This window comes from Salvelinus fontinalis, chromosome 12 (assembly GCF_029448725.1).
Source record: "Salvelinus fontinalis isolate EN_2023a chromosome 12, ASM2944872v1, whole genome shotgun sequence".
Classification (NCBI taxonomy): Eukaryota; Metazoa; Chordata; class Actinopteri; order Salmoniformes; family Salmonidae; genus Salvelinus; species Salvelinus fontinalis.
In genome coordinates this window covers 50,399,540-50,414,595 of record NC_074676.1, presented here as the reverse complement: position 1 = coordinate 50,414,595, position 15,056 = coordinate 50,399,540, and the positions used below count along the sequence as shown (strand labels likewise).

The window sequence follows — 15,056 nt, the reverse complement described above, 5'->3', positions numbered from 1 at the left end:
CCGAGAATTGAGCCCTGTGGCACCCCCATAAAGACTGCCAAAGGTCCGGACTACAGGCCCTCCGATTTGACACACTAAACTCTGAGAAGTAGTAGGTGAACCAGGCGAGGCAGTCATTTGAGAAGCCAAGGCTATTGAGTCTGCCGACAAGAATGCAGTGATTGACAGAGTCGAAAGCCTTGGTCAGGTCGATGAAGAAGGCTGCACAGTACTGTCTTTTATCGATGGCAGTTATGATTTCGTTTAGGACCTTGAGCGTGGCTGAGGTCCACCCATGACCAGCTCGGAAACCAGATTGCATAGTGGAGAAGGTACGGTGGAATTCGAAATGGTCGGTGATCTGTTTATTAACTTGGCTTTCGAAGATTTTAGAAAAGGCAGGGAAGAATGTATATAGGTCTATAACAGTTTGGGTCTAAGGTGTCTCCCCCTTTGAAGAGGGGAATGACCGCGGCAGCTTTCCAATCTTTGGGGATCTCAGACGATACGAAAGAGGTTGAATAGGCTAGTAATAGGGGTTGCAATAATTTCAGGCAGATCATTTTAGAAAGAAAGAGAGGGTCCAGATTGTCTAGCCCAGCTGATTTGTAGGGATCCAGATTTTGCAGCTCTTTGGATTTGGGTGAAGGAGAAGCGGGGGGGAGGGTTTGGGCAAGAAGCTGCAGGGGGTGCTGAGGTGTTGGCCGGGGTAGGGGTAACCAGGTGGAAAGCATGGCCAGTCGTGGAAAAATGCTTATTGAAATGATCGATTATCGTAGATTTGTCGGTGGTGACAGTGTTTCCTATCCTCAGTGCAGTGGGCAGCTGCTCTTATTCTCCATGGACTTTACAGTGTCACAAAACTTTTTAGAATTTTTGCTACAGGAAGCAAATTTCTGTTTGAAAAAGCTAGCCTTGGCTTCCTAACTGACTGAGTATATTCGTTCCTGACTTCCCTGAAAAGTTGCATATTGCGGGGGCTATTCAATGCTAATGCAGAACGCCACAGGATGTTTTTGTCTTGGTCAAGGGCAGTCAAGTCTAGGGTGAACCAAGGGCTATATCTGTTCTTAGTTCTACATTTTTTAAATGGGGCATGCTTATTTAAGATGGAGAGGAAAGCACGTTTGAAGAGCAACCGGGCATCATCTACTGAAGGGATGAGGTGAATATCCTTCCAGGATACCCGGGCCAGGTCAGTTAGAAAGGCAGGCTCGCTGAAGTGTTTTAGGGAGCGTTTGACAGTGATGAGGGGTGGTCGTTTGACCGGAAACCCATTACGCACGCAGGCAATGAGGCGGTGATCGTAGAGATCCTGGTTGAAGACAGCAGAGGTGTATTTAGAGGGCAAGTTGGTCAGGATGATATCTAAGAGGGTGCCCATGGTTACAGATTTAGGGTTGTACCCGTTAGGTTCCTTGATAATTTGTGAGATTGAGGGCATCTAGTTGAGATTGTAGGACGGCCGGGGTGTTAAGAAAGTCCCAGTTTAGGTCACCTAACAGTATGAACTCTGAAGATAAATGGGGGGGGGGGGGGGGCTATCAATTCACATATGGTGTCCAGGGCACAGCTGGGGGCTGAAGGGGGTCGATAACAAGCAGCAACAGTGAGAGACTTGTTTCTGGAAAGAAGCTCGAATTGTTTGGGCACAGACCTGGATACTATGACAGAACTCTGCAGGCTAACTCCGCCCCCTTTGGCAGTTCTATCTTGTCGGAAAATGTTATAGTTAGGGATAGAAATTTCAGGATTTTTGGTGGCCTTCCTAAGCCAGGATTCAGACACGGCTAGAACATCCGGGTTGGCGGAGTGTGCTAAAGCAGTGAATAAAACTAACTTTGGGAGGAGGCTTGCGTTAACATGCATAAAACCAATGCTTTTATCGGTTACAGAAATCAACAAATGAGAGGGCCTGGGGAACCTGACACTGAGTTGATTAGCTTCCAGAACTTGGTAGGGTTGTTTAGGTTCTCTGTGACTGAATTTATAAAGACATCTGATTTGGACTTTCTGATCAATCCTGTGCATTTGTTCCTTAGCACTCTGAAGAAGGCCAAGTCAACAGGAGCATTTGTTTGTCTAGCTTGAGCCCAAGAGACATTTCTATTTCTAATTAATTCTGCCAAATTATCTGAAAACCAGGGATTGTCCCTTCCACTGATCCTAAATTTCTTCACAGGAGCATGCTTATCACAAATGGACACAAATTTCATATAAAAATAGTCCCAGGCAGTCTCAACATCGGGAATCAGACTTACCCTGTCAATATTATGGTACAGATCATGAAAGAACGCTTGCTCATCAAATTGTCAAAAATGTCTATTAAAAATATAACGGGTTTGGCTTTAGTCATTTTTGTATTTCTAACAGAAGCAATTGCACAGTGATCATATAGACAGGTGTGTGCCTTTCCAAATCATGTCCAATCAATTGAATTTACCACAGGTGGACTTCAATCAAGTCGTAGAAACATCTCAAGGATGATCAACGGAAACAAGATGCCCCTCAGCTCAATTTCGAGTCTCATAGCAAACGGTCTGAATACTTATGTAAGTAAGGTATCTGTTTTTTATTTGTAATAAATGTGCAAAAAAATATAGAAATAACAGTTTTTGTTTTGTCATTATGGGGTAGTGTGTAGATTGATAAGGGGGAAAAATGTATTTAATACATTTTAGAATAAGGCTGTAACGTAACAAAATGTGGCAAAAGTCTGAATGCACTGTATGTACTCACACTCAAGAGCTAGACGTGGAAAGAGAGAAAGTATCAGTATTACTGTGTGCTGTAAGGTCTTTCCTCAACCTCTGTGACGGTCTGTCTGCATCTGTCCATCTAGGATGTGATACTTGGAAATAATGGACTCCGTCAAGTTTAAATGATGTCTTAACATCTACCCCAGTCCTCTTCCATCTCCTTGCCGACCCACCTCCCTGAACTTCCCAGTCTGTGCTCCGTACCCCTACCACATCCTGTGTCTTACCCTCTGGCCCCCTTTGGTCTTCCCCCATGCCAGGCAGCAGGAGGACAGCTAGCCCCTTGCTAGGTTTCCCTGCCAGCCAGCCAGGCCAGCCAGCGCAGGGGCCTGGTGCTCCTGGACGTGCCAGGCAGGGCTACAGATGTGCTGCCAGCTTTGCCAGGGGTCACCTTGGAGTGGCCCGTGGCAGCCTGTCCCCTGGCTGCAGCTGGCTCCCAGCTTAATCCGCCATGGGGGGAGGAGAGAGGCCAGCCAGTCCTCTGGATCTCTGAGAGTCAACCTCCACTTTTACAGCCACCACTTCACCCTCTGCCTTTCTCACTCCCATTTAGCACTGTTCTGAGATCAGTGTGAGGAGCAGCTACAGGGACATTCCCCATGGCTCTGCTCACTCTGAGCTAAGAGTAAAAAAAAAAAGAACACTGCCCCCCCGTGAGAACTTCCTGCCTTTGTGTGAGGAGAGGGGTGGGGGATTTGGGGGTGAGATCGACCTCTGTAGATGCCCCCGCCAGCTGCTCGCCCTCCCCTGGGTTCAGGGAGTCCGCGGCTCCCCCTGTTGGAAGAGTGTGGAACATGGGTGACCGGCTCGGCGGGGTCAGCAGGTGTCCCTGGCTGGACAGCCATAAGTAATGGGGTCCTGCGCCTGCATAGGCAGCGCTCTGAATCAACTTAATTAGATGGGTGGAATGGGGGGGTGAAAGGCTGGCCACGGGACAAAACGGAGCAGGAGTTTTTACACACGCAGATAAAAAAGGTGATCATTCTACATTTGCGTTTATGGGGAATTAGCTGACCCTGCATGGGTTGGGATGCTGAGAAACTCCTCCGAGAATCTTTTTATTCCCTTCAGATGACTGGGCACAGTTAAGACTGTTGAGAATAGAAGCTTAACCTGCAGGGTTTTAGAGAAGTGATCATGTCAGCGGCCAGACGCTGCAAAAACAAATTAGAAGTTATCTTGTCATCACCTGCCAGTTCAACTCCAGATGTAAAAACACTCTTCAGACCTTGTTGTTCAGATACTTCACCAATGGGTGAGAGGAGTGAGGACATTCATGGCAGGAAAGGTTGCATGAGTGGCGCTTCCATGATCTCTGGTAAATAAGCCAACTCTGTGTTGCCATACGACGCGTTGGGAAGGGTGTCACTAGTTGTTAGGGAGGGTCTCTTCTCTTTTCCTTGTTTTAATCGGATTTCTGACATCTGTCTGCTCCTGCTGCTGTCCTCTGCGTGTCCCTGCAGCGTTGCCACCCAGCCACAGAACTGTCAAAGCTCCAAATCACCTCTCCGCATTAGCTCACCTAATCCAACCCCGCCCTTTTAAATGAACTAAGTAGCAATCTTGATTTTATTTGCCGGAATGGCTAGCTCATTCGTTTAATTGTTGGTGGGCTATTCTGGTAATCAGCGTTATTGGTTTTAAAGTCTTAGTGGGTCAGGAAATACACAGGGATGCATTAGCAATCATTTTTTTTAAAGGCCAGTGGCTTAGTATGATGAAGAAACATTTGAAATGTTTAACTGAGACTGATTAAAAATTATCAACAATTATTGAGATGAAACCATTACGTATTATCATGTTTAGATGATAGATCTCTCCTTTACACACACACACACACACACGTTAATCTTGAGCTTAATCAGCTGTGCACCCCACAGATACGGTTCATATTTCATGACTCTCTGTATGAATTGAGTCTGGGGCCAAACAGAGAGGATTACCTCGTTCACATAACAGTTAGTGAGCAGGTCTTACAGCAGGGCAACACTGATGACAAACAGAGAGAATTACCTCCTTCACATGACAGTTAGTGAGCAGGTCTTACAGCAGGGCAACACTGAGGACAAACAGAGAGAATTACCTCCTTCACATGACAGTTAGTGAGCAGGTCTTACAGCAGGGCAACACTCGGGGACAAACAGAGAGGATTACCTCCTTCACATGACAGTTAGTGAGCAGGTCTTACAGCAGGGCAACACTCGGGACAAACAGAGAGGATTACCTCCTTCACATGACAGTTAGTGAGCAGGTCTTACAGCAGGGCAACACTGGGGACAAACAGAGCCTACAATCAGATGGAATTACTCATTCACTATGCCAAAGTCACAGGCACCATTATACATAAGGGTGTAAGGTCAGAGCAGTGAAATATGAGCCTCAATACTTAAAACACAGGGAAGTTTCTGTAGCCAATTCCTCATTTACAACTCTGACAGGGAGATGTCCTATCTCTGACTGGAATGGTCATCCTAATGGCTCATGATTGTGATTCCATAATGAAACCAAAAAGAGTGGATATTACCATGTAAGGCACACTATATACACAAAAGTATGTGGACACCACTTCAAATTAGTGGATCCAGCTATTTCAGCCACACCCGTTGCTGACAGGTGTATAAAATCGAGCACACAGCCATACAATCTCCACAGACAAACATTGGCAGTAAAATGCCCTTACAGAAGAGCTCAGTAACTTTCAATGTGAGATTGCCACCTTTCCAACAACTCAGTTAGTCAAATTTCTGCCCTGCTAGAGCTGCCCCGGTCAACCATAAGTGCTGTGATTGTGAAGTGGAAACATCTAGCTGCGAAGTGGTAGGCCACCCAAGCTCACAGAATGGGACCACTGAGTGCTGAAGCGTGTAGAGCATAAAAATTGTCTGCCCTCGGTTGCAACACTCACAACCGAGTTCCAAACTGCCGCTGGAATCAATGTCAGCACAAGAACTGTTCCTTCTGGAGTTTCATGAAATGGGTTTCCATGGACTAGCAGCCACACGCAAGCCGAAGATCACCATGAGCAATGCCAAGTATCGGCTGGAGTGGTGTAAAGCTCGCCGTCATTGGACTCTGGAGCAGTGAAAAAGCATTCTCTAGAGTGATGAATCACGTTTCACCATCTGGCAGGAGAACGCTACCTGCCCAAATGCATAGTGGCAACTGTAAAGTTTGGTGGAGGAGGAATAATGGTCTGGGGCTGTTTTTCATGGTTTGGGCTACACCCCTTAGTTCCAGTGAAGGGAAATCTTTACGCTACAGCATACAATGACTTTCTAAACAATTCTGTGCCTCTAACTTTGTGATGAACACATTTGGGATGAATTGGAACGCCGACTGTGAGCCAGGCCTAACTCGCCCAACATCAGTGCCCGACCTCACTAATGCTCTTGCGGCTGAACGGAAGCTATTCCCTGCAGCAATGCTCCAACATCTAGTGGAAAGCCTTCCCAGAAGAGTGGAGGCTGTTATAGCAGCAAAAGGGCGACCAAGTCCATATTAATGCCCATTATTCTGGAATGAGATGTTAAATGAGCAGGTGTCCACATACTTTTGGTAATGTAGTGTATGATGCCTTCAGATAGTCATGGTGGAGGAAGATGGAGAGAGAAGTGTCAAAAGTGAATAAATATTGGTAAGGATCCAGTTACGCCAACAAACCATCTTTCCCTCAGTCATCGCCAAACACCCCCCTACCTATATCCATTTTACTGGAGAGACTGACACCTTTTTTGGCAGCAAAGTGGCGTGTAGCTAGAGACCAAGAAGTGAGCTATGGAGAGAAAATTATCACTTTTCAGCACGTACACACACCTCCTCCAAATACCAGATGGCGTTTCTGGAATCCATTTCCATTTTTTCGTGGCTATTACAAAAGGAAAACTCCCAAAAGAACATACACTTCTACAAATTAATACCACTCCTTCACAAATAGTAAATATAGATTAACAAAGACATTAAAAGCTATTTTACAGCTTACTAAACTCCGTAAACAAACAAAAGGAGCATTTCTGGTTGGAGCCAGGGAAACAGCCAGGGTTGGAAAGCAGAGCATTATCAAACTGTGAGGAAGACAGCATATGCAGGAGCCAGTGTCCATGATTGTTTGATATTGTGCCTTGAGTGGCACAGAGCCATGGCAGAGGGAAAAACAATCCCCACTTTGTTTAGCACCGCTCCCCTCAGGTTTACAGAGAGAGAGATGAGGGAAAGAGAGGGAGGGGGGGGCAGAAATAGAGAGAGAGTAGGGAGAAAAAGAGGTAAAGAGTGTGAAAGAGAGTGAGAGAGAGAGGGTGTTCACGAAAGAGAGGAGAGAGAGAGAGAGAGAGAGATGTAGAGAGAGGCAGTCTAAGTCCCTGCTGAGTGAGACACCGTTCACATACGCCTTCCCACGCTACCACAGTGCGCTGCCCACCACTAAACACCCAGGAACTGTGGTAGAGCAAACAAGCTACTATAGTGTGGCTGTGTTTCCACTCATACACCTGCCACTCAGCTAAACTCCAATGCACTGGGGGATAATGAAAGTAGCCCATCGACAGTAAGAATGTGAACAATTCTGTATGCTAACAAGTCACAAACTGACTCCAGCATGAATCCCCCAGAGTGGAAATCACAGTGGGTCAGTCACTGATATCTGTCTGTCTCAGTCTCAGGTCTATAATGGAGCATGTTCTTCTACTCCCATTATTTCCTCCCCTCACCCCCCCAAGCAAGACAAGCCCCCGACAATCCAAGCCCCGAAAAACAGCCCAAAAAAGTGGCCCAAAGAGCCAGCTGTCTTGGCCAGTAGCCATTGTTCTCTGGGCAGGGACAGAGAGGGAGATGGGGATAGAGAGAGGAGGACAGAGAGGGAGATGGGGATAGAGAGCGAGAGAAGAGAGGAGGACAGAGAGGGAGATGGGGATAGAGAGAGAGAGAAGAGAGGAGGACAGAGAGGGAGATGGGGATAGAGAGAGAGAAGAGGGGAGGACAGAGAGGGAGATGGGGATAGAGAGAGAGAGAGAGAAGAGGGGAGGAAAGAGAGGGAGATGGTGATAGATAAAGAGAAGAGGACATTTGTCTAAATAAAATAACATTATTCAGACACATACGACTGATAACCTAAAATAAATGACAAAATAAACATTTAGATCACATCAGGCAAGAATGGTTTGTTGTTTTTCAATTTAAATAGCCTGGACTGAATCCCAAACGTCTCATCCTCAGTTCTTGTCTATTTTCACACACAGACTCGACCCAAAGCTGATTTTCTCCTTCCTGCTCCTCTCCTGTTCACAACATCACCAGGTGCCAAATGAGAGCCCTCCACTAAGCCTCATTAACATCCATCTGCACCCAAGAACATCGTCACATGCAGATGGTCATTGGGGCTGTGAATTGCCTGAGACTGACTACTCATTAATATTACCATAAATAAGCACCATCTAAATGTAGCAAAAGAAGAAGTACTGTGGAACGTCTGAGGGAACTATTACAAATCTGTCTCCTATGATCTTTCTCCTCAGATATAACATCGCAACAAAAAGAAAGCAAAAACACCCCGAGGCATGTTTTGTGCCTAAGACACGACATATGAACGGATATTACAGCCTTTTGCTTAAGTCATTCAGAATGTTCCACTACAATATTGCAAAAAGAAGCCGAAGATCCTAAACCCCCTCCCATCCTAAACCCCCTCCGATCCTAAACCTCCTCCGATCCTAAACCCCCTCCGATCCTAAACCCCATCCATTCAAAGGAAATACAACTCCTCAACGTGCACATACCACTGGTAGAACAACAAAGATAAGCTAATTTCACCAAGATCTGAAATGATACCACACAGTGTATGGCGTATCTACAATGTAGTGTATCTACAGTATAGTGGATCTACAGTGTAGTGTATATACAGTATATTTGCAACAATATATAACGGCAACAAAAGTAAACAGTTGAAGTTCAGTGTAAATTTTGAAAAAACAATAATGCAAGTTTCCATTAAATATCATAGACATATCCCATCCTAGAGGACAAAGGACTAACATCATTTGTAATGTTACTGTGGTCATAAGGTCAGAGGCCTATGGTGTACAGCTGCTCAGGCAGAGACAGAGAGACTGAGAGACAGAGAGCGAGAGACAGAGAAAGCGAGCGAGAGAGACAGAGACAGAGAGAGCAAGCAAGCATGCAGTGTTCATCCAAGTGTTCAGGAAGTTCAAGCAGACAATTTTAATCCTCCAATTTCCTCCTCTCTAATCACGTCTCGCTAGTCCATGGCAGAGACCAAATTGGAAACATCTTCCGCACAATATGACACTAACACTGTACCTCCAACACATGGGCAACACACACGTAGCAGGAACGTGGCCCAAACACTCTGAAGTTTTCATGTCCTTTTGTGACGGTTACATGGTGGAACGGTAGATTAGCGTGACAAATTGAGACGCTAAAATGATCAAAACTGATTATCGACCATTGAGTGTGTGGAGCAAAGCAATATGGACGTTAATGTATTTTAATGTCAATGGAGCATAAAGCCGACATTGAAAACCTCAAACTGTTCACTTCTGCAACAAAGCTGAAGTCCTTTCGTCAACTATGAGACGCAGTCACAACCAATGTGGACACACTATCTTTTCTTTATCTACCATAGACAAATAAAATATTTTGGTGGCTCTACACAATCTAGAATTGTTTGGGCACTTGTAGATTTGGCCTTAACTTTAATCTGGGTGCCAGGTCATCAGATAAACGTGAGGGCTGGCTAATGAACATGACCTCGCACGGAATACGAAGGCAACAAGGGAGCACAATGCCGCTGAATGGTTACAGACACCAAGCCCTGATTCATCAAGTTGACCAATCAGGGTTTGAACCTTGTTGCCCCAAGAGAGCAATTCAATTGAATAATTTGATTCCTGAATAAACAACTGCAATTAGACAATAAAATCATCAACATCAATTATGAAGAACATCTACTGACATAAGTACTCAGAGTTCTTCAGGGCAGATTGTAGTTTGGAGTGAAAAAACAACAATGACAGCTAGTGATTGACTGAAATAGGTGCCGGTACTGTTTATATTTAGGTGCGGAAGCTCCACAATAGTTTTGAGCTAATATACTAGAAGAGGTGCAGAAACTTGAGCAGTAGAAAATTTGAGATGACGGTACTCCGCTCCGGTGATCTCCTGCCAAAATCAAGCCCTAATTGGAGCAGGGTTAGGGAGGGCGTTGGGGGTAGTGTTAAATGACTGTATGGTAATTATTTTATGCCCTCACGCCATACCCCCTCCCTCTCTTTCTCTGACACTGGCTCTCACACACTCATATGCGCACTAACACTTACAGTAGGAACGGATACTGTACACACACGCACGGTGCACATTTGCCTGATGGGGGGGGCTACTCACTAACAAGTGAATTATAGGAGCGACACTTGTAGTGCAGTTGAAATCTCATTAGCCCCTCCGGTGGTGGAATATGACATGAGCGCATTGTTAATGGGCTGGTGGGTCGCAACCCCCAGAGCCCAGACGCAAGCAGGGTTAATTACAGTGGCCGACTTCAAACAAAGCCTGGATACCTTTAAAACATACAGAGAGGCTCGACACAGCCACTGCACGGGAGCCCCAGCCCCCCGCCGCCTCTCAAAAAACTAAACGATGAGTAACACTTTAAATATAGGGTACATGGAAAATAGAATAATATCCCCCCATGTCAGAAAGAGGTGATACTTTGACGCCTGCTACTGGTACTTGAAAATCTTTATTTTTAAATTGACTCTTTTTTACATTTTAAACAGGAACAGTTACTAAATAAATGTCAAGGTAGAGAAACTTGCTAATTACAAAAATGCAAATAGACCATTGCGTGAAGTATGAGGAAAGATGAAAGCAAGCAAGGTAGGTAGAAAAGTAGGCACACAGAAGGGTAAGTGCACAGACTGAAACATTTGTGACAAGTGTCATTTGGATGTATCTCGTGTGCTACAAAAGATAGCAAACCTACAGTGCAGCTCGATCACAACTGACTAAAGCCAGGGAGCACTCAATGCTGATGTTTATTTGAACTGGTCATCATGAAAGCCCATTTATGAAAAAATCTTGCAATGATGAAATTCATGAAGTATAAATGAATCTACAAGATGGTCCACTAAAATAGGACATCATAACTTTTAATTTGGGAAATGCATTTCAAATAAACAAGCTGTACAAGCTTTTTTTATATATATATTTTTTTAAATGTACGCGTTAAAAAAAAAATAATAATAATAATAATTTAAAAAAAAATAAAAAATTAAAATCGGTGAATCTTTTTTTATTTCACCCGTTATTTAACTAGGCAAGTCAGTTAAGAACAAATTCTTACTTACAATGACAGCCAAACCCTCCCCTAACCCGGACGATTCTGGGCCAATTGTGCGCCGTCCTATGGGACGCCCAATCACAGCCGGTTGTGATTCAGAATGGAATCAAACCAGGGTCTGTAGTGACGCCTCTAGCACTGAGATGCAGTGCCTTAGACCGCTGCGCCACTCATCTTGCTAGTGTAGTCATTTAAAAATAAGTGGAGAATAGTTTCTACATCCCCTGTACTTAACAGGACGGTGACAAATGTGTAGAAACCCCAGCCATACCAGAAGTAAAATGCTCACTAGAATGTGTAGAAACCCCAGCCATACCAGAAGTAAAATGCTCACTAGAATGTGTAGAAACCCCAGCCATACCAGAAGTAAAATGCTCACTAGAATATGTAGAAACCCCAGCCATACCAGAAGTAAAATGCTCACTAGAATGTGTAGAAACCCCAGCCATACCAGAAGTAAAATGCTCACTAGAATGTGTAGAAACCCCAGCCATACCAGAAGTAAAATGCTCACTAGAATGTTTAGAAACCCCAGCCATACCAGAAGTAAAATGCTCACTAGAATGTGTAGAAACCCCAGCCATACCAGAAGTAAAATGCTCACTAGAATGTGTAGAAACCACAGCCATACCAGAGGTAAAATGCTCCCTAGAATGAACAGGAAATAATCATAAAATGTAACGTAGCCTATAGAACAGCTCACCCAAAACATACAGCAGATGATGTGGTAACTGCCAGATAACTGACAAAGCTAGAAAACAAAGCTTAATTCATTACTAATAGGGAAAGAATATACTGTTTTGTAGGACACTTCTTTCCTAATAACGTTTTAGAAAATGTGGACTTTTCAGCAATAGTGTCAAATCTCTGACCAATCTGTCAAGATATATTTACAATGAGGGTTGCGCCCTTTCAACTACAAGGCGTGTTTTTGCAATGGTAATAATGTAGCGAAGCTTGAAGCAATTCTATATGTATATAATTATTTTTATTTTTATTATTCTGAAGAACACAGGAACTGATAATGGTAGGACTGTCTTCAATAAAATATGAATGCCAAATAGAAACATTTTTATTTGAGCTCAAAAGTTATGAATTCCACATTTAAAGAAATCAAATGTGGAGTGTACTGACAGGAGTCACTATCTGTGGTAATCTGGAATAATTACTATAACTGTCCTTTTGAAATTAAGCATATAATCCTCTTTCCGCTGTAACCCAACTTAATCTCCAGTGAAATTAAAGTGAATGGGAGCACATGGAATGTCATCACTGGTAATTAACAAAAACAGCCTCCACCAAACAGTGTAAAACATCCCCATGGCATCCCATAATAACCATGTCATTGTAAGTATATTACTTAATAATAGGAACATAATCAATTTGAATAAAGTTAATCTCGGTTTCCTGGTTCAAACAGCTATATTGCATATAACATTGCTAATTTTTAAGGCGATTTTGTTGTATTGCCACAAGATAATGATTTTGCCAAGTAGGTTACTAAAAAACAGAACATTTCAAACGTTGTTGTGTATAAACCTTTTCTGATAGAAACATTGAAATTAAATTCCAATCAGAGCAAATAAAGAATTAATTGCAACATCACATATCATTAAACATTCACTTAATAAGCAGCACTGAAAGTACATTGTGTTTTATAGAATTACAACGTCAAAACATCAAATTATTTATTGTACAGAAGACAGATTCAGCACCAGCTTATATATTGACAAAATGTCTATTGACTATGATAACTAAATGAATTTAAAAGCTCTTCAGTACTTCCACCGCTTTACACACAATACGGAGTTATTACAGTGTATAAGTACAATTCACAAAATCCCCTTGACAATCCACAGTGCAAGGCTGGGATACACATTTCATTCAGAAATACATATACAACTAACTAACGTATCTCATGAGGTAACTTTTTTTTTTAAATGAAAGAACATGTACAAGAGACCAACTGAAAGCTACATGCTCTTTTAGGAGGATAAAAGTTTAAAAAGCATCAAAAGATTGCTAAAAAAAAATCTAGTCAACTCAGTCCATAAACTGGACAACATTTCCACACACCCAGTCTTCAGCACCATGGTCACAGAGCGAGAGAGAGAGAGCAACAGACAGTGAGGAATGCCCACACATCACTACCCCCCCCCCCCCCCCCCCCCTCCATCCAAATACAAAACCACCACTGTACCACCACCAGCCATCTCGTTCCCCTCTGTAACAGGTCCCCTCTGTAGCAAAGGTCTAAAAACATTTTCTCTGTTACTCATAAGGACAAGGACAGGCAGAGTAAAGTTACCGTTTCTCTCCTTCAGCCCCTCATCAATTCCCTACACACAGGCATGAAGCACTGCCTGCTGCCTGTCACTGTGGCCAAGGTGGCCTGGGTGAGGGGAGAAGGGGGTGGGAGAGTGAGAGAGAGACGGGGGCCAACGGATTGGAATTCTGAAGTTCATGGTCTTCTTACAGAGGAATAATACAGCCATTGTCTCCTGGGAATACAACTATCTTCTTTTATTCAAGCTGGCAAGGAACCTGCCGTGGAGAAAAGGACCAGTACTCACCATCACACTCCCCTTACAAAAAATTATAAAAACAATAACACTGGCAATAATTAAGATAATAGTAATATAATGATGCCACGGCTAACGAGTCATCCCCTAATGAACATAGGGCGCTGGGAGTTTCAAAGCCCTTTTATCCAGCCGACTGAACTAATTTGTATCTGCTAGCCACAATAGACTATTGTGAATCCCCCTGCCCCTCTTCGTCTCTCAGCAGTCTACAAACTCCACTTGTCTTGTTTTCTCGGTCTAGTTTAACCTCTCCCCATCGCTGCTGGAGCAACAAGGATGTCAAAGGTTGTCTGGCCTCTATGACCACAACAAGCAAGTTAATCTGCCCCGGCACTGGGTCCGGCTCATGGGGGCTTTTTTCCCCTTCTGTGTGCTTTAATTGCTGGCGCGGCGTCAGAGCTCAGGAGTGGAGTGCGATGCTCCGCACACTCAGCTTGGCTGAAAGCAGCCAGAGCACCACGCAAAAAAAAAAAATTGCTGCCTCAGTGTAAACCAGAGGTCTGACAGAAACGGTCTGAGACTTTTTGATTCTTTTTTTAACGCCGTCACTGAACCTTCCTCGATTAGACGAGACAAGCGGACGCTGGAAAATATATTGGTTTACTTATGGCAAGGACTGACTGCTCTGTGCACCGCAGAAAAGTTGGAATGAATGTCAGCAGATGAATTGTTGTTTGTGAAAAAGTGAGAATATTTCCTCTACAAATGGGTATTAATTTTCCTGAAGCCAAACTAATGTTCTATAAAAACAGGACACTGTAAAAGAACACATAAGTACATCGTTTGCAGGACAATATTTCAGATCTGACATCCTGAATTGAGACGACAAGAAAAAAACAAAAGGGACATGAGTCTCAAGGCTCCTACAGAGAGAAGACTGTGACAGGACACAAAAACAAACAATACAGTCATTAAAAATCCACTCAATGTGAAGTTGAAAAATGGAGTTTCAAGAAAAGACACAAAAAACATCTTACTTTTTTTTAAAGGCTCTAAAGAAGAGGTGGGGAAAGAGTTTTTTTAAGAAAAAAAAGGGTGAAAAGAAGGGAGGAAGAAGAAGAAGAAAAAAAACAGCTTTGGTTGCTGCCAACTTACCATCCACCAAGTCCTGGCTGAGATGTCGTAGCAGAGCTGCCATTTGATGGAGCCTTCCGTGGTTTTGCCTGCCATTACACTGTCAGCAAGCTTCATCTGATGCTAGCGCACTCACCGGAGATAAGACGCCTAATTGAGAAAACATTCGCAATGGCATGTTGGGAAACATGTAGCCTGCTCCAAACCATATGGAATCATGGGTAAAAAAAAAAAAAAAAAAAAAACTTGACAATGAACCAATCTCAAGCAGACCCCGTGGCAAGGTGAGCGGCAGTCAACTGCTCAGAGAGC

At 43.7% G+C, this 15,056-nt stretch overlaps 1 protein-coding gene across 5 annotated transcripts in view; it reads right to left on the bottom strand.

Moving 5' to 3' along the window:
- Positions 1–15,056, bottom strand: part of LOC129867585 (nuclear factor 1 A-type-like) — a 336,739-nt gene that overhangs the window by 313,072 nt on the left and 8,611 nt on the right. For 4 of the 5 annotated variants that reach the window (XM_055941084.1, XM_055941085.1, XM_055941088.1 and 1 more), the window contains exon 1: positions 14,766–14,961. The exons of the other annotated variant lie outside the window; for it this stretch is intronic. In XM_055941084.1, the coding sequence (XP_055797059.1) occupies positions 14,766–14,861 (96 nt within the window). In that variant the 5' untranslated portion in view covers positions 14,862–14,961. Of the gene's footprint in view, positions 1–14,765; positions 14,962–15,056 lie in introns of those variants that run through there. 5 annotated transcript variants of the gene reach the window in all.